Raw genomic sequence first — 25,525 nt, forward strand, 5'->3', positions numbered from 1 at the left:
CTCAATGCCTTCCAAAACTTTTTTCTTTTTTTTTTTTTTGTCTGAAGGCCTTTGAGAGCTCTTCAGATCTTGGCATGACGACACCACACACTTCAAAAGCAAAGAGAACAGAAGAGTCTAAATGTCAGGTTTAAAACGGGCTCCACCTGTCACTCCCAGATATGGGCTTTTAATCATTTGAACCGAATCTGCAAAGCCTGGTTTTAATTTAAGAAACTCTTTTGGGTGCAACAGAATATTGGAGTACATTTATTTCTACTCTTTTGGGCCGTATGAACTGGAAGGCCACAATGGAGTTGAGGGATGAACAAAGATTTCTGCATTTAGATATTTTATTGTCTTCTACTTTTGGTTATATACGTATGTTACAGTAATTTATTGTGCCAGTTGTTAGAAAATAACAGCTATTATATGGACATCACCTAAAGTGGAACAAATGATAGCTTACTAAGGCTCCCTTTACATGACAACGTTTCAAATGCAAATGCATTTTTTTTCATAAAAGTTACATGTTTACGCACCAACGTTTTGAGAATGATGTCTGTTTACACAAAAAAAACAGCAGAAACAATAACTAATGAGCTATTTTAGGGCATGCCTAAAACAGCTCATTAGTTATGGTAGCTTGATCAAAACTTTAAAGTTTGTCAATTTACAGTATATATTGATATTAGGTCGGATTTTAAAAGATGACAGCTGCCAGAGATGTTTTCTCGTTTTAACATTCAAATAGAGACATTCTACTGCTCTGATTCTCCGGGGAGGTCAAGACTAACTCCTCAAAACAAACTATTAAGATTCCCCTTCATGACACGGGGGATGTACAATTAAAGGAATTTCTGATGAGGTTAATGTGGATGTTCATGGCTGCCATTGCTTATTGCTTGCTTCTTTCTCATGTTGATGTTTTAAAATCATTTTTTAAAAAGAGACAGATTGATCGTGGCAAAGCCTTTAATGGTCCAAAAAATATAAACATAAACAAACAGTGGCAGTTGATAAAAAGTTTAGATAGTTGATTCAATACTTTATACTTGACCAGTATCTGCCTTTATCCCATGCCAGGAGTGACCACAGTATTGACCATGACAACTCTGATGATGGGCGCTCGGACATCCTTGCCCAACGCCAACTGCTTCATCAAGGCCATCGACGTCTACCTGGGAATCTGCTTTAGCTTTATCTTTGGAGCGCTCATCGAATACGCCGTGGCCCACTTTTGCTCCCTGACTCACGGTGAAACACACGTGCTCATGGTGAGACCCTCCTGTAGGTACAGTATTTTCCGGATTGAAAGTCACACTGACTTTTAGTTGTTTGGCTGGTCATGCTTATATTAAGAAGTGATCTATTTATCAAAAGTTACCATTACATACTGCATGACACCATTGGATGTCACTGCAGGATGCTGCTGCAGCGCCACAGAAAGCCTCCATTTCTGTGATGTTTTGACTGACAGCACAAGCAAAATGTCACCAAAAAGAAAAGGCTGCAAAGCAGAGTTTGAAATTAAATGATAGAATGTGCTGCAGAAAACAGACCTTCTAAAGTGAGAAACTTTAGAGGGTCTGGAGGAAAACCAGAGAAACTGTTTCTGTGATGAAGAAAACAAAGAATCGTGGGCTAAAAGCACAATGGTAAGAGATGGAGGAACAGATTCACAGATGGTCCTGGAACAGCAAACTTTTGGCTGAATGCAGATTTATCTTGGGATAAAAAAATATATATAAGTACGACTTGTGTTTTTTTTCCTTCTCCATGGCGCATTTCTGACAGATTGGACTTATACTGCAGTGTGACTTATTGTCTGGAAAATACAGTAAATGTGTTCCTGGTATCTGTTGTGTTCATTCCTGTTGTTGCGGTCAGACTCATTTTGTTCATCATGGTGGTTGCTGTCATCATTTTCATCATCATGTCGCCATCACAAGCTCGCCGGGGTAAGTTGAAGCCAAAGCTCTCTGATCGACTGCGTGTCACTCCCACTGGTTGACTCCTTTCGGCTCTCGTTCTTTTTGCAGTACGGCCACCAGTTGCACGACTTTGACGACGAGATAAACGGCATCGTCACCACCATCTCCACCCACTCCAGGGCCAAGAGGCGCAAGGAGCCCGCTGCCGCTCCTCCGCCGGCTCCAGCCTCGACAGAACTCACTGTCAGCCCATCCAGCCCCTCAGGCAGCGAGCCGAAGCCTGAGGCGGCGCCTCCGGAGCCCACCCACTGGTGCCTCACCGTTCTGGCCACCGTCCGCAAAATCCTGCGCTCCATAAACTGCTGTCATGTGGAGAACCCCCACCACATAGACAACTACTCCAGAGTCACCTTCCCCCTGTCGTTCGTCATGGTCAATTTACTCTACTGGACATATTACCTGTACTTTTAGCATTCACTAGAGTGACGCTTCTGAGAGTCTGACACAGAGTGACGAGAAGTGTATTTTGCTGTATGTATGTACAGTGAGTGTTACTTAGGTCTGTTCTGAGGCGAGTGTGTACAATTTCTACATTTGGATTCCTTAGTGCAGTAACATTCCCACATAGTCTTGTTTTTGGGGGGGAAACGGCGATGCTCGCGGCTCCATTTTATATAGTCGTTTGTCCTCAAGCGGCTTCGTATTTCACTGCGCAGGTTTTTGAAAACAATAGATAAACGCTGACCCTGAAAAGGTAAGATTTCCTACATGAAATGAAAATTGCTTTCGATGACATAAATGGCCAGCGCATCGTTTTTCCCTTTTAGTATATTCAATTTTAGTTAGAGCTGCAGTTTAAGTCTGCATGACGGAATTTGTCAGCACTGTTGAGTGAGAGCAACTTCCCATTCCACTTTGATTCTCCGTCTTGATGGGTCGAGCATTGATACTTTACTTCATTTTCTATTTCCGCCTGCAGGTAAAACATTTAGAGTGAAACGGGGAAAATTGTAGATGGCAGAGGAAGGGTGAAAAAAGGCTGTCGAGAGAGGTGGAAAAATATCTCCAAACGGTAGAAAACTCTCAACTACATCTCTGAAGGATGATCATCTCATCTATTTGTTAAAATCTCTCTTTCTTCTGTGTCCTTCTGCGATTTATTTATAATTCACCGAGCAGTGCTGTCTCTGTTTGCATTTTCCGCTATTTTTTTTATTGGCATTATAATTATAGTGGCCTTTGGTCCCTTCAGTTTGCTATTGAAAATGTCGCCACTACATACTTACCTGCCATACAAATCTGTTCCGCTGTTTAACATTGAACATTTTGAGATATGGCAGTCCATATAGTCTGTGAAATATAGATACATTTCACGTTTATTTCCCCCCATGCACCAGTTACTGAAGAAATAAATCCTGGATCAACCAGATACAGAACAAAAACAAAACTAGAATGCTCTAAAGACACAATAACACAGGCGTTGCACCCTGTCGTTAGGGGATATACATAACAGCTGCCTGAGGTTTTTATGGGCAAACAGATAAATAATTAAAGCTCATTGTTCTGGAAAAAACAATTTAAAAATCACATAATTTCTCTCTGTTTGATTTTTTTTTGTATATTGTTGGAGTTCACTCATTCACTGCCGATCCCCCAAATCCAACCAAGAAACTGCTGGTGTAAGTAAACACTACTACGAGGCCCTGAAACTAGTCCCCATTCAACTGGTTTGAGGTGATTTTCAATCCGAAGAACCCTTTGAGTCTTGACTATTATTTACTATCAATCTCAGCTGAATTTCTCATATGTGCTGATTTGCAAATTTCTAAGTAGTGTTCATTGAAACAATTTTCCCAGAGAATACAAGCAAACTATGTTATTTCCTTGACTAACAAAGATCAGCGGGTGTAGCTACGATTAGCAACAAATTTCCATCCACTGAGGGAGTTTTTCTAATCCAAAATGCAGCCCCAACACTTAAAGGTCCCACATTATCCAGTTTTACAACTATTTCACATTGGTGTCAGAGATCTAACAACATTGTATTTCAAAGTGCATTTCTAAAAATCCAGCTTTGCTCCTGTATTCCAGCCAGTCTAAAAGTCCTTCTAGTGAGCTTGACTGAGAACAGGCTGTTTCTGCGTCTGTACCTTTAAATGCTAATGAGCTGTGTCTGTCCATGCCCGCTCCACGTCTGTTTTCCAGTAGTGTTCGAAAGGCGAAAAAATTACGCCTGCTCTTTCTTTTAGGACAGAGCTCATATATGTGTGGGAGGGTCGAAGTGAATATCCACTACCAGAGGGAGTGGTTATTTCACCGCATGACATCATGAGGGGAAAATCTCTGATTTGTCCGGATGAGCACACGTTTACTATAAAGTGCAACAAGCAAGCGAGGAAGATGAGACTTTCTTCACTTCTGCAGCCTCAAACACAGGCTATAGGGACACAGATCACTGTTAGAAAACCATTATAAAGTGAACATTGCATAATATGGGCCCTTTAAAATGCAATGCTTTGATTCGATGAGCGGGATGGCTATGGCCCGAAGTCGCTGTAATGAAAAAGTTAGCTAACGAGAGAGCGCGGCACGCTCATGGTAGCCACCTTTTGATTAGCTGGCTTCAAACTTGACAGTTGTTTTGGAATGAAATTCACAAATAAATACATCATTACCCTGAGAAAGTTGGGAACATCTAAGCCAAAAACATAATTTAGGAATTGATGAAGTCTTTCGCTAAAAAACCCCAATTCACAGTTCTCAAATTGCCCGTACACAGACCGCGAACCCAAAGTCATGATTTTTTCATTCGCAAGGCGAACCCTCAGGCATTTGATTGCAAATCCAAGAGCATCGTATACTAACTAAGTTATGTTGTGAAATAAAACAGCAACCTGAAGCGTAGGTGCCAAAAAAAAAACCTGACTTCATAATAGGATTTTTAATGAGCAAACTCCTGAGTTGCATTGAGAGGAAACCATGCTAACAAGTTATTTACGGACCTCTTCATTTGTTAATGATGTATTGGTTTAATACGGAGTTCATCCATAATGTGAATGACACGTCTGGGTATACAGTAGAAAAGACACTTGGACCGACAGGTATCATATTTTATTCATATATCCTGTATATGCAGTATATTCTCTTTTTATGGGCCGCTGCTGGTGTTTCTCACTGTGCTTTTGTAAAGCAGTAGTCGGACCTTGCTGTGTTAGACATTGTGGAGTGATATGAATATGAATGAAACGGTCAAAATATTTCAAGAGGATGTCGTCATCTGTGCATTATCCAAACGGAGTAACTGCCTGGATATGAGGTGTAACTTTTGTCCGCAGTTTTTTCTTCAAAAAAAAAAAAAAAAAAAAAAAAAAGTTGTCGTCACCTCCCGTTTTGTAAGCATCCGGTGTTTTGAGTTCAGGCGATAGCGGTTTATTCGTGAACCAAAGAACCAAAGACTTCCATTTTCATTAAGTCGGTCTTCTCGGTTTCCCCTTTTTGCTCAGACTTTAATTTTCAAATGTTAATACCATGTTTTTTTTTCATTCAGTGGGGGATTCAGAAATAGCATGTGAGCAGATGAACACAACACTTCATATTCCAGATAGACGACAGGATTCAGTTGAAACAACAGAGATGCATGTTTATTTATTGCTGTATTCAATATTGACATACTCTCAACTCATTTAAATGAAAGCTTAACAGTCCATTTAACCCCGAGGCAAGTCTCAGAGGTTTCATATTTTAACAACCACGTCTCTGATGTGTCATATCTATATATATATTTATGCTCCACTGACTTGTTTTAGTTTTATTGCTTACCATGTTTTCACTCCATTTTTTAAATATGCCACCAATCACAAAATTTTCCAATTGCTCTCTTTGCCTGATAATAGAGAAGTAGGTTTTTTTTTTTTCTTCTTCTTCTTCAGTTTATGTTCTTCCTGCATGACGATCAAGTGTAACTTTTACTTTGTTTGGTTTTGGTTTAGCATGATGGGGAAGAGCTATATGAAAATGCTAAACTTATCGCGGTTGTAAGGCCAATTCATGCTTTCCGTGTCTTGTAAAAATCAATTTTCGAAGTCTAGGAAGGACCCGTAAAACTAATAGTTGATTGATTTTGGATAATTGGCTTTCAGACAATGAAAAATCAGATACAACTTTGCTGTTCAGAGGCTAGAAAATCATTGTCGCCGGGATCAGTATTGATGGAGCATTGTGGGAATTTAAGTATCTTCAGGTTGAGGAAATCAAAAGGCAAGCAAATATTAATGACAATTAAAATGAAGGATCCCGAATACGGGTTCAGTGTGGGGTAGATGTGAGGGAAGTAAGCTTCTGTTTGGCACTTTTCAACCGGTCATCAGCTCAGGTTGTGTGAAAATGTTTCAGGTCGTGCAAAATGAAACAAATGAACCCCATGAGCCACCGCGGTGACCCAAAAAGGAGGCAGCTGAGATTAAAATGACCTCGTAAAAGTCTGTTAACAATGTGATCTGACCTGATCTGACGCACTAATGATCGTGTCCGACAGACAAAAAAGAAAATACACATTATCGATTTTGCACGTTAGCCTTTGCGCACATGGAATAACGGGCAACTCTTCCAGATCGTGCAAATGCTGGGAATAGTTAATGCTCATAGATGAATGTACAATTTGCAAAGTGATTTATCACTTGTTGCTCGTGTGTTTTTACCATTTTTAAATAAGTAGCGTGAAGTGGCTCGGCCTTCAGCAGAAATGCTGCTGTTATAGTGACGAGAGGCTTTTCCTCAGCTGGCTCGCCACGACTTTTGTGTGCTGACTTTATTATTAGATATTTCCTTACCTTAAACTTCAGACTTCTAACTCAAACTCCAATGACCCATTAAATCTCTCCATGGTAAACACAACAAGGACACAGTGTCTTAAAACCAGGCTGAATTGTCCTGTTTGTGACAACATTCATGATGGTATTCTTATTAAATAACCACTAAACAGATGCAAATGGTGAAAATTAGCAGGAGCTTAATAAATTATGCCTTAAGATACAGTTCATGAGGGCAGAATTAGAGGATTTTTAGAAGCTTTATTATTAATAAAAAAAAAAAAGAAATAGCTTGGGGAATGAAATCCAAATATTAAATCTTTCTTTCTCTCCAAAAACAAACAAGCAAACAAGAACACAAAAACACGTCTGACATTTAAGAGTGAGTGATATCTTCTATTCTACATTTCATCCACAGTGAACACACGAGCTCGGAAACCATGAATTGGCCTTACCTCCTTTGATTTGGAGTCTCGTCCGGGTCCAGGGGTGCAGAATGCTCAAACTTCTGTTCTCATTTTTTCAGTTTCTTGAACTTTTGAAGGAACGAGCGGTCGGGGACGGTCTTCTCCGCGGCGCTCGGAGAACACTGACCCCGTAGGAAGAGGCGAAACGCGGGCCATCGGGTTTTATACGATATTGCATCACGGCGGTAGTGACCTTCTCAGCGAATAGTGCAAGAAATGAATGCCAATATGGAGCCAAAGAACCACAAGAGCAAACCACTTACAGCTTCTTGTCAGTGTGATTGTCTCTTTCAAGAGGATTGATTTTACACTTATGGCTCCGCGATTGCAACTATTACCAGTGCTGGTTTGCGCCCCATGGAAAGGACAAGCATTTTTGATGGTTATAGATACCCAATGAAGGCGTGAATAAGACGATAATGGCAATATATCCCAGGACATATTTGGAGCAACTCGACAGCAACGGGGGGAAAAAAAAAAAGGGGGTGGATATGGCTACAGGTGGACTGCCCTTTCTCTTCTGGGACGTGTCTATTAAAGCTTCCAGGCAACACTGGCTGAGGCCCTCACAGTTCCTGGGACTTCTACATGTGAAATGTATTTATATACTGTAGTATCATGTTAATATAGGTATGCTTAACCTGTTGTAAATAAATATTACCACTATGCATGTTTATTCGGTGTATGAATATGAATGATAGCAATAAAAAGAGGTTTAATGTGTGTCGTGCTGGAATTCATTATGCTGTGAGAATTTTGCAAGATACGTGGAGACACTTTTGGTAATCGATTAAAAAGAAAAAAACGGCCTGAAAATGTGATAAATGTCCAAACGTCTAGTTAGGGGTGCAGCGAGTTCGACGAGCCAGCCTGCAGACGTTTGGGCGGCGGTGTCCCAGCAGTGGTGGTATATACGGGAGGTTGTGAGTTTCAATTCCCTGAAGCTCTGTTTGCGCCGAGTCAGCAGAATCCACAGAGTGAGAAGATGATGGGGAGATCTCGACACGCCTGTGCACATTTACAATTACTTTTAATGAGCGTAGACTCTGCGAGACGCTTCCCTAGAAGAGGGCGTTCAGTTTGGGGGCACTTTGCTTTCTGGCAGTTTTCAAGTGGAGGCAAAGATAACACTTTTGAAAAATGATTTCATTACCGCAAGAAGAGAATTTGGGGTAAACTAAGAAATATAATTTTTTTTTTTTCTTTTTTTTTTTTCTTGGGAGATGATGAAGAAGAACTTCAGCTGCTTTGAGCTCTGAAAGAAGCAGCTCTGTGCAGTTTCTTGTGTTATTAGTTGGTCTATTTCTGTGAAGACGAACAACAATTTCATGTGAAAATTAAAAACTTCTGTTGTGTCCAATTACATGAAAATGATGCCCGGAGTCACTGACAAATGCAACTTTTTGGAAACAGCTTCCAAGGTGGAACTGTTCGAGAAATGTTGAGGTGTTTCAGTGGTATAAAATCAAGCACGTACTGAACTATATTGAACATTTTCACGATTTTTTATTCCAATATGACCACAGAATCTAAAAAAGTTCCACAGAGACCTGGACAGGTACGTCTGCTGTGTAAGAACTCGGCCGACCACGGACAGAACCTGATCTCAACCATCGAGGAACTTGGCAGTGAAATGAATTGGAGATTGTGATCCTTCCTCATCCAACATGAGTGCCTGGCTTCATCACTGCTCAACACAATGAATGAGCATAAATCCAGATAGAAAAACCTCCAAAATCCAGCGGAAAGTCTTCCAAGAAACTGGAAACTGTTTAAGCAAACTGCAATTGGAGCATGAATACAATGACAGACTGTTGGTCCAGCTTCTGCAGGAGCCATTTTGGGGATTTTCCACCAGATCAAATTTGTCTGGTGCCACAAAACATGTTGGAAAAATAATAACAAATCTAACAAACAGTTGCTATTCATACAAATAACTGAGGCTGCTGCAATTTAGATATATTTTATTCAAGTTTTTGCTTTTGTAGCCATTATTCCTCTTTTTTTTTCTTCTTTTTTTTACATTTCCCAGATTTAGCCGTCTCTTTAGCTTTAGGAGATTGGACCGTCTCTGAAAAATAGTGTGACATGCAAATAAAATCAAAAAGGCAAAACATAATATTTATTTAAATGGAAATAGACAGCTACAGAGGTGCAGGTTTCACTTTGTCCATTTAGGAGATATTCACCCCCCCAAAAAAATTCTGTTTTTGTTCCTATTTGTGGACACATGCAAGTGTAGAACACATTTATAGGCGATAAGATGATCATAACTTCACAAACATAGCATTTGGGGAGAATTCCCTGAGTCAGTCCTGGTTAAACCAACAGTTTGTTTTATAATTGCTTCACTTCATTTCCGACTTTCCTTTAATTTATTGAGAATCACTTGATGTCTTTTTAAAAAAAAATTTTTTTAACACTCATAGATATTCACAAGCTTTCTCTCAAAGGTTCTGCATGGTGATGACAGCGCTGTAGCAAAGGATAGCAGAAACTAAATGTCAGACATTCACATGAATTAGAATTCAAAGGGACCTTTATTTTGAACTCTACAGATTTGGAGGCGCGATACTTAACGCCGCGCTTGAGTTTTGCTACTTGCATGTAATTTACTTAATATTGTCACCGTTAATCTTCTGGCATAACCACTTCTAATTGCGTGATATTTTAACTACTTTATATCCCTGCAGGAATGTATGAGCACACATTTCTGCGTGAAATGTATTTAGCATTTGTAACCTCAGATTGAATACACTATTCTAATTATAATAAAAACCAAACAAAGTCAAAATCAATACATGATTGTATTTTCCGCCCCGAGTCGACTCTGGGGGATTAAAACGCGTTTGATAGTGTAACCTCAGCTAAGTACCCTCGTGCTCCCCGACAGGACTGAAAATAATGACGCCCTAACGTCTATAGTAGAAGTGTTCATAATCCTCAGTCCGTAAATCCTCATCCTCACTTCAATCAATCTCCCCGAATCCTAAAATCCCTTCAAAAAGAGATCACGAGCCGGACGTATCAAAGGTGCAGGTTTCCATCTTCTCGGGTAAAAACGTTTCATCGTTCAGTTACTTTGATCATTCGTGGGCCGTCCGCGGACGAGGAAGACTTGTTTTGAATTTGATCCTACCATTTCGGTACGTTCAGTCCTATACCCCCCCCCCCCCGCTGTGCTTCCACAAACAGCTGACGGTATCATAACAGCCAATCGTCCCCACGCCGTGTCGAGTATTAGTTTTTTTTCCGAGCCGCCCACACGTAACATTCACGGTGTAAAAATAGCCCCGCTCGCTCGTGATGAGGCTGATTACCACTCACACGGTGACAGAAACCAACCACCTCCACAGCCGCCGCCACAAAAGAAGGTCCCCTCCTACGCACAGTGTGCGCTATTTAAGAGTTCCCACGTAACAGCCTCGCGGCGTACATTAACGCAGGCGCGTCCCTGACAATCACATCTGACATTTTGGTTTCATTTCACGGCCGCCGTGCGGCACGAGCGTCTGACTCTTGATGAAATCAAAAAACAGCCCGAGTAGATTCGGTTCTCTCTAACCGCAAACATCGAGAAAGCATCCATTTCGAAAAGTTTCGAGACCCGTGAAAGTACCGCAGTACTTGACTTCGATCCTCACGAGGTGGACATTGAACCAAACCAGCATTACCAGGCTGAGGCATTGATTACCTGAAACGAAGCACACCAACAAATACAGCGTTTGCACCAATATGTCCAGGGCCAGTTCTAAGTTTAGACACACAAAGGACTTTTGTAACCCGTTTTAATTTACTAGTGTTGGGAAGCCTTGGCCCGGAGGTCAACAACAAGCGCTGCAGAAACCCAATAACAATCCATTACTGGCAGCAGGATGAAGGTGGGTGTGCTCAACCAGAAAGACATTTAAAGATCGCATGGAAGGTTTCCCAGAGGTTTTGCTTTTTCATTTTGACCCTTTTTTTTTACTTATTTTACTTATGTTCATTATGCCTTTAGTTTGTTCAGTATTCTGCAGTACTTTGACACGTTTTAACAGTGTTCCTCGTCAGAAATTAAAATTGCATATCATCAAGTTGTTTTTTCGACGATTTACATCTCGAAGTGTTGATTGAGTGTTTTCAGTCGTCATGCATCAGCTACGTCACGTCTGTGATGAAGAACTCCGTCAAAACTTACCTAAAAAGAAGAAAAGCTAAATACTTATGGTTTTCTGTCTTATTCCACTATTATTGGTCTTAACTGTTTTGTTTTTTTTAACACAGGTAACTTGTCATGTTTCTGTAGATAATTTAAGGTGTATACCATTTCTTTCACGTTTTAAAAATAGATGAGTCAGCATTTAATTTATCCAAGTTACAAAACTACTACATTAAAGCCTTTGCATTTGTGTAAAGTGGACCATTTATTTATTTATTTTTAATTATTATTGAAAAGATTTAAAGTATTGTGAGGATATGGGCGTGTTGAATGTGAACACCCTGTCTACAATTTACACAAAAATTTACAAAAAATGGTGACGCGCTTCGCTGAAAAGAAAGATGAATTGTGAAAAAAACAATAAAATAAAATAATATACCAGAATATAGCTGCATGGACAATGGACAAAATTCAAGTTGAAAGCATCTTCTCTGTAAAAAAATACTGGTGAATGAATGTTTGAAGCGGAACATAAAAAACCGTATTTCACAATGTGTGTAATAACGTTCCTTCAGGATTGTTTCATAATTGTAAAGGGAGACGGGGTTAAGGTTAGGGGGTCGTATAAACACTAAGAATTTCCGTCCCTCAAGAAAAACAAAGGGAATCACTGGTTTGAATCGAATCACTAACAAGCTGTAGGTGTGTGTAATCTGCTCTGCCACGCCCACTGACACACACACACACACACACACACACACACACACCCATGAAAACATAAAAGGCATCTGAGTGTCAGTCAGTCCTGGAGACGTCAGGATCTTGGTAGGAGGAGTTTGTTGGAGCACAACATGAGAAACACCTTGTGATGAATGTGTTTCCCCTGAAAGCCTCCTCAAGAAAGGAAAGCCAAGAGTTTCCCCTGCTGCAGAGACGACACACACAGTTAAATGATCAGCCTCAGAGACTAACGACACTAATGGGATGCACCGGAATGCAGAGTTGGAATAACTGAGTTCTGTTTGAAGACTGGCTAAAGTCCTCCCTGTGAGTGTGAGCAGCTTTCCTCCAGATACTCCAGTTTCCTCCAACAGTCCAAAAGCATGTGCATTTGCTCACTTTGTCACTATAAATTGCCTCTAGGTGCGTGTGACGTTTTGTCTCTGTGAAACGTGTTTCCTGCATTAACTTACACTAATCTGGGAGGCTCTTCAGCCGCACGAGACGGCAAGCAGGATAAAATATAGATGGATAAACTCTCGGTAAAGCAGTTCCTCGAGATCGTTAAAAAAGAAAAAGTGCGAGGAACTGAATCAAGGCGAATAAAAAAAAAAAAAAAAGCAAGCTGCTTTAAAGTATATTAAAAATGCTTTCCGCTTTTTAATCTCCTACGTGATGTGCATTCAGTGAACACATTTAGCTTTTAGTACCTCTGTATCTTGATTAAAAAGAACCTCCTTATTGTAAATCATATGCAGTTCTAAACGTGTTCCCTGACAACAATGGCAAAATGTGCTGAAGCGAATACTTCTTCGATATGTAGACTTAATTAAAGCAAGACTCTTAACTACGCCGCAGTATCAGATGCAGTTGCACAAGCCATAAAGATCATTGTTTACATGACAGTGGTGCTCGGAGCCACTGAATATTCAACTTTGTGCAAACGGCTCCCGAGATGAAACTTTTGGAAAACACTCTTTTCTGAAATGCTGCTTCCGTGTACCACGGCAATGCATTTTTACTTGAAATATTGTCGTGTGAACCGGGCGTGACTATGTCCCAAACTGCTCTGGAATGGCTGTAGAAAGATTCCACGCAGCTTGAGTTATTCTAATGATTAAGCTGGCTGTTTTTGTTCGGGGAACATTAACTCGACAGTTTCCTATAACACGTGTGATTTACACTTCAGATTAGTCGCTCTTAGTTTTACTTCTGTGTAAAATAATTTCCCAAACTATAAAACTCAGCATCTTCAAAGGCCACACACACTCTAAAAAGACCCTGTTGTGTGTGTGTGTGTGTGTGTGTGTGTGTGTGTGTGTGTGTGTGTGTGTGTGTGTGTGTGTGTGTGTGTGTGTGTGTGTGTGTGTGTGTGTGTGTGTGTGTGAGTTCTTCAAACACCTCTGCCTTATGCCAGTCTGTGCTGTGGCCGAGTGGTCGCTCCGAAATATCAGTCACATCTGTGTCGCCGACAAACTGATAAGATGAGTCACACTGCAGAGTGTGTCACCTCTCTCCACAGAACATCAAGCCTTGAAACTGGTTTGAAAGAGCGCGGCCGGACTGGTGGGGGAGGTACTGCGGCATCAATTTTCCAAAACTCAGGGCGGTAGATATGAATGGTGTACGAACACGAGTGAGATAAATGCACCATTTGTCTCAGCAGCAAAACCGCATGGGAATGTGAAATAACATGTACAATCGTTTTTCTTCAGGATCCGCGGAATATCAATAGCGGTCCAATCAAAATGGACCCGAGGGGGAGGTACGGGCCGCACGTAATTACAGTCTTGCCAGGCAGATGAATGTCTGAAGTCTTCACCATCCCTGATAAACAATTGATGAGACCTTTTTGCAAAAGCTTGGTGCAGATTGATCAAAGGGAATTTCTCCTCTATGTTGCAATCCTGCTTCACCCCGAGGGCTGCCCGGATGGCCCCCCCCGGTTTAATCCCTGCCGATCGGAGCCAGTTTTAAAGATCCACATGGTTGCGTTTTTAGAAATAGACTATAAAAAGGTGTGACGTGTCCATATCCGGCAAATTTAGTAAACAAGTCACACCTTTTTAACCTCGTGAAGCCACAGCGTGCTCCTGTGACACGGCAGAGCAACGGGGACGAGGGTGTCCTGCCTATGGCCGCCACCAGATGGCAGTGTGGAACCACGTTTCCCACCAACCCGCCCCTCCACCATCCAGCTGAACAAATCCACCGCAGTGCAAAAAGCAGCAGCCCTGTGCAACAAAGCATAATGAGACTCTCTCACATGTTGATGCACTGAGAAGACATCTGTTATCAGAATTTACTCCCTCCCACCCAACGCCGCCACCTTTACCGTCTTAAGCCGATTACATTGTGGGGAACTTGTGTGCGTTTCTTGTTCGACGTGTTGTTTGATTCCAGCGTTCCTGTCCTCGGGGAGCAGCAGGTTACAGTCGCAGGAAGAGACATGATGCTCATTAAAACCAGGTTCAGCTTGGGTGATGGAATGGGTTGGAGCAAATTACAAAGCTGAAAAATGTGACTGCGGTGTTAATAAGAAACTTAATGAATTGATAAGGTTTATCGATCGGTTGGCTTCGCTCGTCGGATATTGTGCGCTAAAAAATGAAATGACTGCTCCGTGCAACAGAGGGAAATGCTAAATAGACGGATGTAGAAGATTACAATTAGGAGCCGTTATGAGCATTTCCATAGGTGTGCAGCAAAATGTCACTCTCATTCCTTTATGCTCGCCAGCAGATAAATGTGTTTTCCCTCCAGAAATAGTTACTTTTTGACAGTTTTCTGTTGACCTTCATTGTTAAGTGAGCACCACGCGTCCCCAATTTGGATAAACTGATTCAGAAAATGAATGAATAGAAATTGTTTTTCCATCAGATCCTGATGTTTCACTTAATTTCACTCAGGACTTCAGGATATCTAAATTCCTTCTCTATTGCCTGGTGGTCTGCAGGATCATCTGCACAGTCCCGTGTCAAAAAATGGTGCAAAGTCAGAATGCTTTGTAAAACAAAGGTGTCAATAATTCATTTTTGAATCCCTTAGTGCAATGGGGAGTGAATAAACAGGACAGAGATCCCACTGCGGAGTGTGACGACTCTTTGCAGCCAAAACAGGATCAGCTCTGTTTTTGAAGGAACCCTGCAGGGAGGTTGTCTAAAACACTTTTTCAAGAATAAGCTTCTTTGGATGTAAGCTGGTTCAAGTTTTTCTGTCTCTTGTTGTAATCCCAAACAAACTCCATGACGATTAGATCAAAGCTGTTTTTGTGAGGTGTACCACTACCGCCATGACTATTATTTCCTAAGTTAGTATTTAATGACATTGGCTGTACAAAGAGGATTATTGTACTCGACTGCAGAGTAAATATAGAACCAATCAGATATTTTGATGTTGGAATTGCATGATGAAATAAACTTTTCCTAGAAGTAAGAAGTGCAACAGTGATTTTGAAAGTACTCGATGATCCTAAACTACCTATAAATGTGACAGTGTGTGACTGTCCGTCTCTCTGTCTTCTCTGTGACGGACTGACGACCAGTCCAGGGAGTCCCCACCTCAACCAACATCAGGTTGCGCGGTGTTGGAGCTGATCCCAGCTGACTGTGGGCGAAGGCAGGGCGAGAAGATGGATGGACGTAAGAAAGTGCAACCATACTTGCTCCCATATGTGTAGTTTTTGAATTCAAAGGTGACAAATCTATAACAGTACTCCAGCCCGCTTTACTCGGAATCCTTGCACCCGTTCCATCGTTCCTTGCGTGGGTAGAATTGGAGGTAATGTTATCATATAAAAGATACAACAGGCGCACAAGCCTTTTTTTTGTGATTAACTTTTAAACAGTCCTATCGTCACTCCGCATATTTATTTATGAGCCGCAGTATGCCTCGTGCATATTTAAAAAAAAATCTTCAATTTCTAACACTGGCCGACTGTCTGTGTCTTAATATCTGTAAAAAGGCACATTCACGCCCGTTGTATTCACAAACAATTACAATTCAACCTTTCAATGCTCCACGCTGCACGGTAATCAACTGCTAATACCCTAATTACCATGTGTTAATAGCAGCATCTGTATATTAGTGAGTTGTATGATATATTCCTCACACGTGTGTGAGTCCAGATTACATGAGGCGCCCATCCGAGCTGACACACAGGACGGGAAGGACATGGAAACCCAGCAGTGGAAGGCCTCTGTCTGGAATCAAACTACTGCACTGATCTGTCAGACGGTCCATTCATCACACTCACCAGTTATATACACCTTTGCTCAACAAGTCATGATGACTCATCCATTCTATGAAATACATCCATGCATTTTAAATATGATCACCACATTATGTTCAATGTATATTCAACACTCATTTAATAATTTAACCCGAACTTCTTGCTATAGGCATGATTTAGCATAGTGTGGATCACCTCGGGTAATAATCTGTGCTCTTCAGAGGGGTCCACACGTCATCAAAAAAAAACAAAAAAAAAAAACACGTCTGCGAACAAACAACCCATAATAAGGCTTTTGATGCCGGTTGTTGCTTCTATTGAAAACTCCTGGTTCTACATGTTCATTGGAGAAAATGGGTAGGGGTGGTGTCTAATATAAAATATGGATGGATATGACGATGTTATTATATTGATATTTCATACATAATATATTATCTTGATACAGATTATTAACATTGCTACATCATATCATGATACTTGACCCTTAATATGATATAATCATAATACAAAAGTCTACATCAGGGGTGTCAAACCTAAGACCTGTGGGGAAAAACAGTCCTGGAAAAAGCTCCAATCCGGCCCGCCAAACCACCAAGCAAATTGTAAAAATCTCAAAGGAAATAAACTAATTTCTTAAGAGTAGCGGACACGACGCCACACTGAGACCCGAGCTGTGATATCGGTTAGGCTGAATAAGACTGTGTTCAAGTCACTTTCACCGCAGCAGCATGGGATTACCCAACACACAAGGGGATTAACACAGTCATAAGTGTTGCCGGCGCCATATAAATATATTCACTTATTGATATAATGTTGATACTGTGTCCATGTATTGATTCATTTCTCTCGAGGAGAATATCACAACACCGTGCTGCATTGATTTCTCTCCAACATATTATATTTTAAAGAATATCCAAGTAAATCCCTCCACAATTGTACACCGTTGGAGAAGACCTGTGCAGCAGTTGGAAGAACATTAAGTTTTAAATATCACATATCTCTTCAGATCCTCTTGCTTTGACAATATTGAAACTATGCCATCAAAAATAAATGTATCTCGGTTCAAAAACTACCATTAATATATGTAATCTAAAGTTTAAATACGAATGTGGGGCAGTAATTGACAATCACTGTGGAGATACATAGCTATATACATTTGATTTTATTATCTTCATTTGTATCCATTCCAAGTATAAATCTCCTTCTAAGATGCAGGTTTCAGAGGTTAAAGGGACCATCTATGTAAACTAAAAAAAAAAAACCTGTTCTTTGTATGGCCCATTCTGCATCAATCTGATTTGTAATTTGAAGATCTGGGGGCCAATACCCCACCAAGTAAATTTTTATTCAAACCTTTAAAGCACCACTCTTTTAGCTCACTTTGTTAAACACATTCACAAAGGTTTGGGATTGAGTCGCTGGTTTCCACAAGGAGATCTGAGGAGCTCCACACACAGCGCAAAACTCCTTTGAAGGCTACATATAGAGAGCAAACACATATAACCTATTCTATTAGGTAAAGACACACACATAAACTTGGTTAATATTTGAAAAATCTCTCAGTTGTCGCCAGTATAACTGTGAGTTTCCACAGCAGGCATTGCGGCTCGTCATCAGAAGAGGTGGGTTGCCAATCAGATTAAGGGTGATGATTCGATCCAGAAAAGCTGTGACAGTATGACAGATAGGCAGCACAAGGAATCCCAAAGACCACAAACTGTATAACTCAATTTCATTCATGAACTTATTCACATCAGCTTTTTTTCCCTGCGCTGTCAGAAATGTTCGTGGAAAGACAGTACAGGTGCTCCTTCACTGCACCTGAACACACCACCTGAAGCTTTGTATTTCTTATCATGACTGCAGCCAGCAGCCAAGACCCTGGCTAGAATACATTAGACTTGCCATTGGGGGAGGGGTGGGGGTGGGGGTATACTAGTTAGTAATTAGTACAATGAAGGATCGCTTTGTTGCATTCAGGTGTCCCAGTGAGCCCTGTCACACAGCCGGCGTGCACGACTGATGCAGTTATTAAGAATGTCAAAACGTCTGCAAGGAAAAAGAAAAGAAAATGCTTCGTTTCAAATCAGCTCACTTGATTTAAAAATATTTCCACCTCACTTTGTAATCCTCCTTGTCCCAAATTGACTTGTTATTAAAGCAATATTATGTATTTTTTCCTTAATTTTTTTTTTCTCAATGAGAAAAACTTCTTTGGCGGATTAGCACATCCACAAACTGAAGTGATACAACATCCTCATCCTCCATGAGTCTCATGGCTCATACATTTAAAACATTATGTGCAGGACCGATGCTTTTTCACACTAAAGTTGATCTCATCAAATTTGGTTTAGGAATCCTAAAACTGATTTATATGTGACATGTTGTCTATAAGTTGTGGTATTGCATTCTGTCAAAGTTACATTATGGGTGATATCTGATTCAGGTTTTATGATGTGCAAAAGATAGTCATTTCATCCATCCATCCGCTGTACCAGGGATGTCAAACATAAGGCCCGTGGGACAAAACCGGGACAGCATGAGGTTTAAATCTAGCTAAACTACCAAGTGAATTGTTAAAAATTTGAAGAAAAAAAAACATTGTTTCCCTAAAAAAGACATGTCTTGAGGGTCGCGGACACAACACAACACTGACACCCGAGCTGATCTGGTTGGTTTTTGTGAAGATATCACCATCTTCATCACATATACTCTTCGACACAACAAAGAGAAACCCCAAAGTTGAAATTTTACCTGTCTGTCCCACTCAAGATGAAACTGGACTGTACGTGGCCCCTTGAACCAAAATGTATTTGAAAACCTTGTTGTATACCGTTCCACCCTGTTCAGGGTCGGAGGAAGCTGTAGCTAATTCCAGCTCTCCGTGAGCGAAGGCAGCGTGTACTCTGGACTGTCCGTCACACGGCCAACACACAGACAGACACACAGACACACACACACACACACTCACCTTCACACCTTTTCACCAATTTCAAGTCAGGAAACACACAGTGAGTATTTGAACCCACAAAATAGCCTGTATTAAGCGTCTCAAATTCATGTGAATTCTGCTGCTCAAACTGAAGAAAAATGGATCAAATTCCTTCCTGAGATAAGCTTCCTTCAAACAAGCCAGAAAGTTGAGACTCGGTGGTTGATAAAAGTATGTTTGATGTGAAAGAAAGTAAAAGAAAATCATTATAACTGATTGGGAGGATTTTCTTAAATCACAGGCCAGCACACTGGTGGGCCATTGTGTGTGTACACACTGAATAACAGAAGTTCTACCAGGATGGCGAGCAGGAATAAAGCATTAGAAGAAATGATCAGGAGGTCCTCAGAACTGGTCTATTCTGAGTGCTGTTAAAGGTGCCTGCAGTGATTACACTGAGCTATAACTAAACTAACCTGACTAAATGCAAAAGCATAGGAACATCAATGCTCACGGAGAGTGCACAACAGAAAGGAGGTCTTTAACGTCATGGCATTAGTATCACACGTGTCGGTCCAAACATTACCGAGGGCCACATTCCACTTAGGGGAGGGTCTAGTATTGTGCGTGCCGGTGCATTGGAATACCTTATTGTGACACTTAATGGAACTGAGCCATTGTTGACATTATTAATTACCCGGGTGCTTTTCCTGTGAGGACAATTAAAAAGTCTGCTGTGAAAAAGGGTCTATAATTGTCCTGCATCGAAATGCATAAAAGAAACAGCGGGGCTCGTCAGCAGGGCAAGAACGAGCGTGCAAGTAAGTTGGTGTTGAATCGCAAGTTCATATTTTGGGTTTGGGCTTTGTGAAGTTTAATTGTTAGTGGCATTTTAAATTTGCTGCGTGACTGCAGAACAATGGGGAGTATTGTATTTTGCACATAAGTGAGTGGATTTCTAGTGGCAGCTGATAGGCTCTTTAAGGAATAATACAGTGGAAGTTGGAATTTTTCAGCAGGCATTAGGTCCATTACAGCATGAGTTTGTTTTTTGGGCAACGGTTGTCTGCACAATTATACAGAAAACAATAAAGCTCCACACATTTCCCCACGTGTCAGTGTGAGGCAATGTTTACATCAGACAAGAGCGACCAGTGGCCCGAGGGTCCCATATGTAGCAGCCCACCAGCCAATTCCAAAAATTCCGACACAGATCATTATAATGTCACTAACATGAGCTGACACTGTTTGCACAGCAGAAGTTGGTAGTAAAAGCACTGACTTGCATTGAACTTGACAGTATTTACAGCTTGAGAAAGTAGTGTGGACGTTATCAAGAGCAGCGTTTCAGAAAAGTTGCATTTCTACCCAGAGTGGGAGCATTTTTGAAAAGTTCCACCTTTAGGCGGCCATTTTCAAAAACTTGCATTTTCAGTGGCGTCGAGCACGGACATTTAGCCTTTTCAATTACACAAGAAAATGCCACTTTAAAAGATACGGAGCTAATCTAGCGGCCTTATGCCAGTCCGACCCAGTTTGATGCACCTTTGCAATTAGGTTTGTCTTTTCGGGCTCCAGACGACTCTGTTCTCGGTATCATGAAGACACACAGATATGTGGGACAGCAACTAACTAATCTGGTAGGAAATAAAACTGATTATTTTGTTGAAGTCTATATCATTTGCCCAAACCAACAGAAGATCTGAGTGAAAATGAAAGCTTGTGGCGACCCTATTCAGTACCACTGTGGGTACTTGAGCACTGAATACTTCACAGGCACAGATTGAATGCAGAGAAAATATCATAATGTATTACTGTGTACACAAGACAAAACATTAGGAATTTCTTCTTGCTATGAGATTTCATTCTACAAGACATATTATCATCCTTGACAAGGCAGTCAACCATCAGTCTCTTCAATTAGTAACCCTATTCTCTTCTTTATATGAGCCGACCCTCTCCCCTTTTTATAGTCTCCTACATCACCTGATCGGCTTCATTACTTCCATCATATTCACCAGGGTCGTAATATATAAGAGCTTACATATGGGCCATTCCTTGTCCTTGCATAATGAATCCATACAGTTTTATTTCACTTGAGGACGAGCTGGTTAAATGCAATAGCAGTCTGAGTAAATGAGAGCATTGCCGGTGTCTAAGCCGCCGCTGTTGTCACGGCTTTCAGTTCTACACAATCAGCCACACTCGTCTTATCAGATCGGGCTCTTTAGCACAAAAATCCGATCAACTGTGCAATCATAACTCACCGTTTCTGTTACCTGTACGCACACATTTATCTCCATCTACCTCCCGCTACGTCTATCTGTGAAATCGCACTGCAGCATAGCAACATTTAGCTTCAATTGACAGCCACCCCTCCCCCCCTGCGCTGGACATGCAGGAGTGATCCCTAATCTGCCCTGAGATCATCGTTCCTCCCAATGGCCTGTGAGCACCATGTAATTGGGCTGAAATTGGAAGCAGGGTCTGAGCTTGTTTATGTAACAAGCATTTGGTGTGATAACGCTGCTGCGGTCCCCTTCGGTCCGTCCAGCTTGTTGGCCTCTTTTCTCTGCTGAGTCAGCGACAGATTTCAGTCATGGCCAGCTTGAGGAGCTGGCAATATCCATCCAAATGTAATGCAAGTTTGACTGGTTTAGCTTTATATCAACTGCTGCCAAACATATGGCCCATGTCTAAAACCAGCTGCATCTAATATGGTCCATGGGATGACTTTAAAAAAAAAAATCCCAACCCCAGTAAATAAATCAGCATTTTTGTCTTTTTTTTTCATATTATTTTATTTGGCAGTGTGAGGCACTTTGGGGGAAAATAAAGGCAATATTAGTTTTTTTTTAAATAAGAAATGTTTCAGACTGGTTAAAAAAACCACAAAATTACATGTACTTTAGAAAATATTTGGAGTTTGATTGTTTATAGATTATGATGCTGTCATTATATTGGTCTGACAAACTCCAAATCAAATTGGGCTGCATGTCGCCCCTGAACTATGTCCCCATTTTCACAACGCTTTCGAGTGAAGACAGAAAATGTTCATTGCGGTTTTTTTTGTTTTTTTTATGCAACATCGGTGCTTGGAGCCCCTGAAAACGGTTTTGAAAACGGCTCCCACATTTTAAAAACGGCCTGATTCTGTCTTCATGGAAACGTGGCCTAACCCGAACCCTAACCCAACATGAAAACCACATTGTATTCAACGTTTCTGCATTTCCAATGTAAACGGATATGTTTTTCAAAACAATCGTGTGTAAACACCAAACTTTTCTGAGATAAAAACGTGAAAACGATGTGTTGTCACATGAAACGTTGTTGTGTAAATAAGTTTGACACCCTGGCTTGTTCAGTCAGTCGGGTAGCTCTGACATTTAAAGCTGTAGCGGGAGGATTTTCAAGACTTCATCCAAGCTGCTCTTTCATCCACTTTCTTCTGTGCATTCAGTCATACAGAGGCATGTTTTCTGAGAGGGTATTTCAGTATAATGGCTGTGACCCGGCGGTGGATTTCAAGCCAGCGTTGCCTCCCTTGTTAAGCCCATTCCTCTTGGTGCGTCTCTGCACCGCTCTGTCTGCCTGTATTCTTTTGTGTCTGACCTCAGAGATCTCACTGAGAGTCCATGATGAGTCATAGCGCAGTCTGGAGCCTCTGCATCACAGTGGGGAGTCGGGAATACAGAGCAGCTCTGGTTTTTCGCTAAGACACAAATGTGCACGACGCCTCGCACGCTCCAGCGTGCGCAAAGACAAAGGAGGGGGGGCCACTCACCAGGAACAGTGATGCATATGAAGTAATATGATCGTGCCTGCAAAACACAGGCTGCTTAAAAATACGTGCAAAACAAGTGTTTTCAAAGGTGAGTGAGGTGTATGCTGAAGAGTCTGCACCGTCCAATTAACCAAGAATATATACCAACACATGCATACTCATGCACGTGGTCACACACTCTCCAAACATTGTTATTCATAATAATGCCTCATCCCCGGCAGCAGATTATCTTATTGTCTAGGCCTGATCCTGTAATATGCAGCACTGTGATCTTATTCACTTTTGCCGAAATCGTCAAGAGCCCTCCGCGTCCCTGATTAATTTCACTCACTGCCATGATTGAAATTCACGCTACCACCTAACGCACCGCACACATTAAGACGGCTTCCGCCGCCGTATCCCCGCCATCTCTCTGTTTGAGTTTCATCTCTGTGTGACTAAAGAGCGTGTTTTCCATTCTCCCACCCCTGCACCTCCCGAGACTGCAGCAGGCTCTCAAAAGAACACCATTCTGTGATGTATATTTCAGCTACTTCCTTTGGCAAACCCTGTCTTAAAAACCCTTGCTCTCTTTTTTTTTTCTTCTTCCCCCACTCTTTCTATCCTCTGTCTCCCATCATGCATTCACAGTGGTGCTTGTGCAGTCGTGACATCTACCCTGGAAAATGTTCTGCGTCAGCGGGGCTCTTTTTTATTTTCTCACATCTCAAACTAGTTTCCGCCGCTCCCCCACCGATCAATGATTTGGGTTTCGTCTACGTGCGAGCACACATCAAAGGTGAATAAAGGAGTGAGCGGAGGAGAACTATCTACAATTTAGCAAGGTGAGCCTCACCAGGAGTTTGAATGTGCTTGGGCCTCCGGTGGGCAAAGCTACAGAGATGAGTCATGGTCGAGGTACATTCGGGCGCGAGGAAATAAGCCGCCTGTCCTGCAGAGACACAACGCAGCGCCTGAGTAATGCTAGGTCGTCCGCGCTCATTTACAAAATCAAAGCATTTGTATTTGGACATTCAGGAATCCGACACCGCCTTGTGAACTCACTGTGACACTGCAATATGACTGGACAGGAAAGCAATCAGCTTAAAGCTCTTCGTACATTCCACTGTGGGATATCGGGCATACCTGTTTTAGAACACACACACTCCCACACTGACTTACAAATGCAGTTATAGGTAGTTTAGGTTGGAAAAGGTCTTCCATGAGTTTTGTTATACACTTTCATTTGATTCACAGACCGGCAGGAGACAAAAATAAAGACACCAAAAATGCTATCATCTAACCTTCAACACACTGGACTCTTGGCCTGCTCTACTTAAGATTAGTTTGTATACCAACAAATTTGATATTGCGCACACACATGTGGAAGTGGGAAAAATATTATGAGTAAATGCTGATACATTTATGTTGCAAATTACATCTTCTGTAATAACTTGTAATGTGTATGGTGTCTTTGAGTATTTTATAAAGTGCTATTTAGATAACATTAATTGTTATTATTATTATTATTATTATTATAATAATTATGACTATTATTATTAAAGTGCAAAGCAGCAGAGATCCTGCTGTTATTGCAGTGAGAGTGTTTTGTTCCACTGGCTCCACATTGCTTTTATTTGCAGACTTTACTATCAGATATTCCCTGTGTTGGAATCCTTCTTTCTCCTTTGCAATCTTCATAAAATCTCTTCTGTTGCTTCTGTTTTTCTCTCAGCTTGGACTTTGCGAAAGATTTGAAAGACTTGTTACAGATTCATTTCCTGTAGTGCTTTGATATGTTTCATAACTTTCTCCACCAACATGGTATCGTATTTACAGTATAGCAGCCTTTAATGCAGGATCTTTAATAAATCAGGCCTCTCATGCCATTCATCGTGGAAGCAATAAATATCCCTGTTCTTTCATTGGGATACGAACAATGGTCTCTCTGATGCACGTATATGGTTTTTACCCATCTGACCCACCCCAACCTGCCCTCTAATGTACACTTTGTAAACTTTTAAACTCCATCAAATGATTTTCCTCATTGCCTCCATCATAATTACTTTTGCCTCAAGAGGGCGCCTTTTTGTCCCACCAGTGCAGTCAGTGAAATAACAGCCCCACATCAACACCACGCGTGCACATGGTTTGCTGAAAAAACACAATGCCAGCACTTTTTCCTAAAGACTGCACAGCGTTTCTCACCAAAGAAATGACTGTCATGAGGAAGCTTTTCCCACAAAGAAGCCCCCCCCCCCCCCACCCCCCCCCCCCTCTTCCCCCAGCCCAGCCCAGTCCAGCCCCCCCCAAAAAGGAAGATGAAATAAGTCATTGCATCAAAATGTTTGAACACATCCAAACAAAGACTGTTTGAGTAAAGCCCACAGTCATTGGAAGCTCAGTGTCAATCAATACTTGAACCGCTGGCTACTGTTGTTCCTGATGCTCCTGTGTAGCAGCACACTGTGTACCCTCCTGTGGCAAGCAGAGAAAGGCTTTTTGAAGGTCTAATTGTCATACTGCTCTCTGGCTGGGATCTTGTGGAGG

The 25,525-nt window shown here is 41.4% G+C and overlaps 1 protein-coding gene across 1 annotated transcript in view; it reads left to right on the forward strand.

Moving 5' to 3' along the window:
• LOC308121238 (gamma-aminobutyric acid receptor subunit pi) overlaps nucleotides 1–7,905 on the forward strand; it is a gene marked incomplete at its 5' end in the record, with an annotated part of 56,281 nt that extends 48,376 nt beyond the window's left edge. The window contains 2 exons of the mRNA XM_080482381.1: nucleotides 1,066–1,256; nucleotides 2,022–7,905. Coding sequence (XP_080338507.1) covers nucleotides 1,066–1,256; nucleotides 2,022–2,384 — 554 coding nt within the window. The 3' untranslated portion in view covers nucleotides 2,385–7,905. The remainder of the gene's footprint in view (nucleotides 1–1,065; nucleotides 1,257–2,021) is intronic.
• Nucleotides 7,906–25,525: the final 17,620 nt, after the last annotated feature.

This window comes from Lipophrys pholis (assembly GCF_963383615.2).
Source record: "Lipophrys pholis genome assembly, chromosome: 15".
NCBI classification, from domain to species: Eukaryota; Metazoa; Chordata; class Actinopteri; order Blenniiformes; family Blenniidae; genus Lipophrys; species Lipophrys pholis.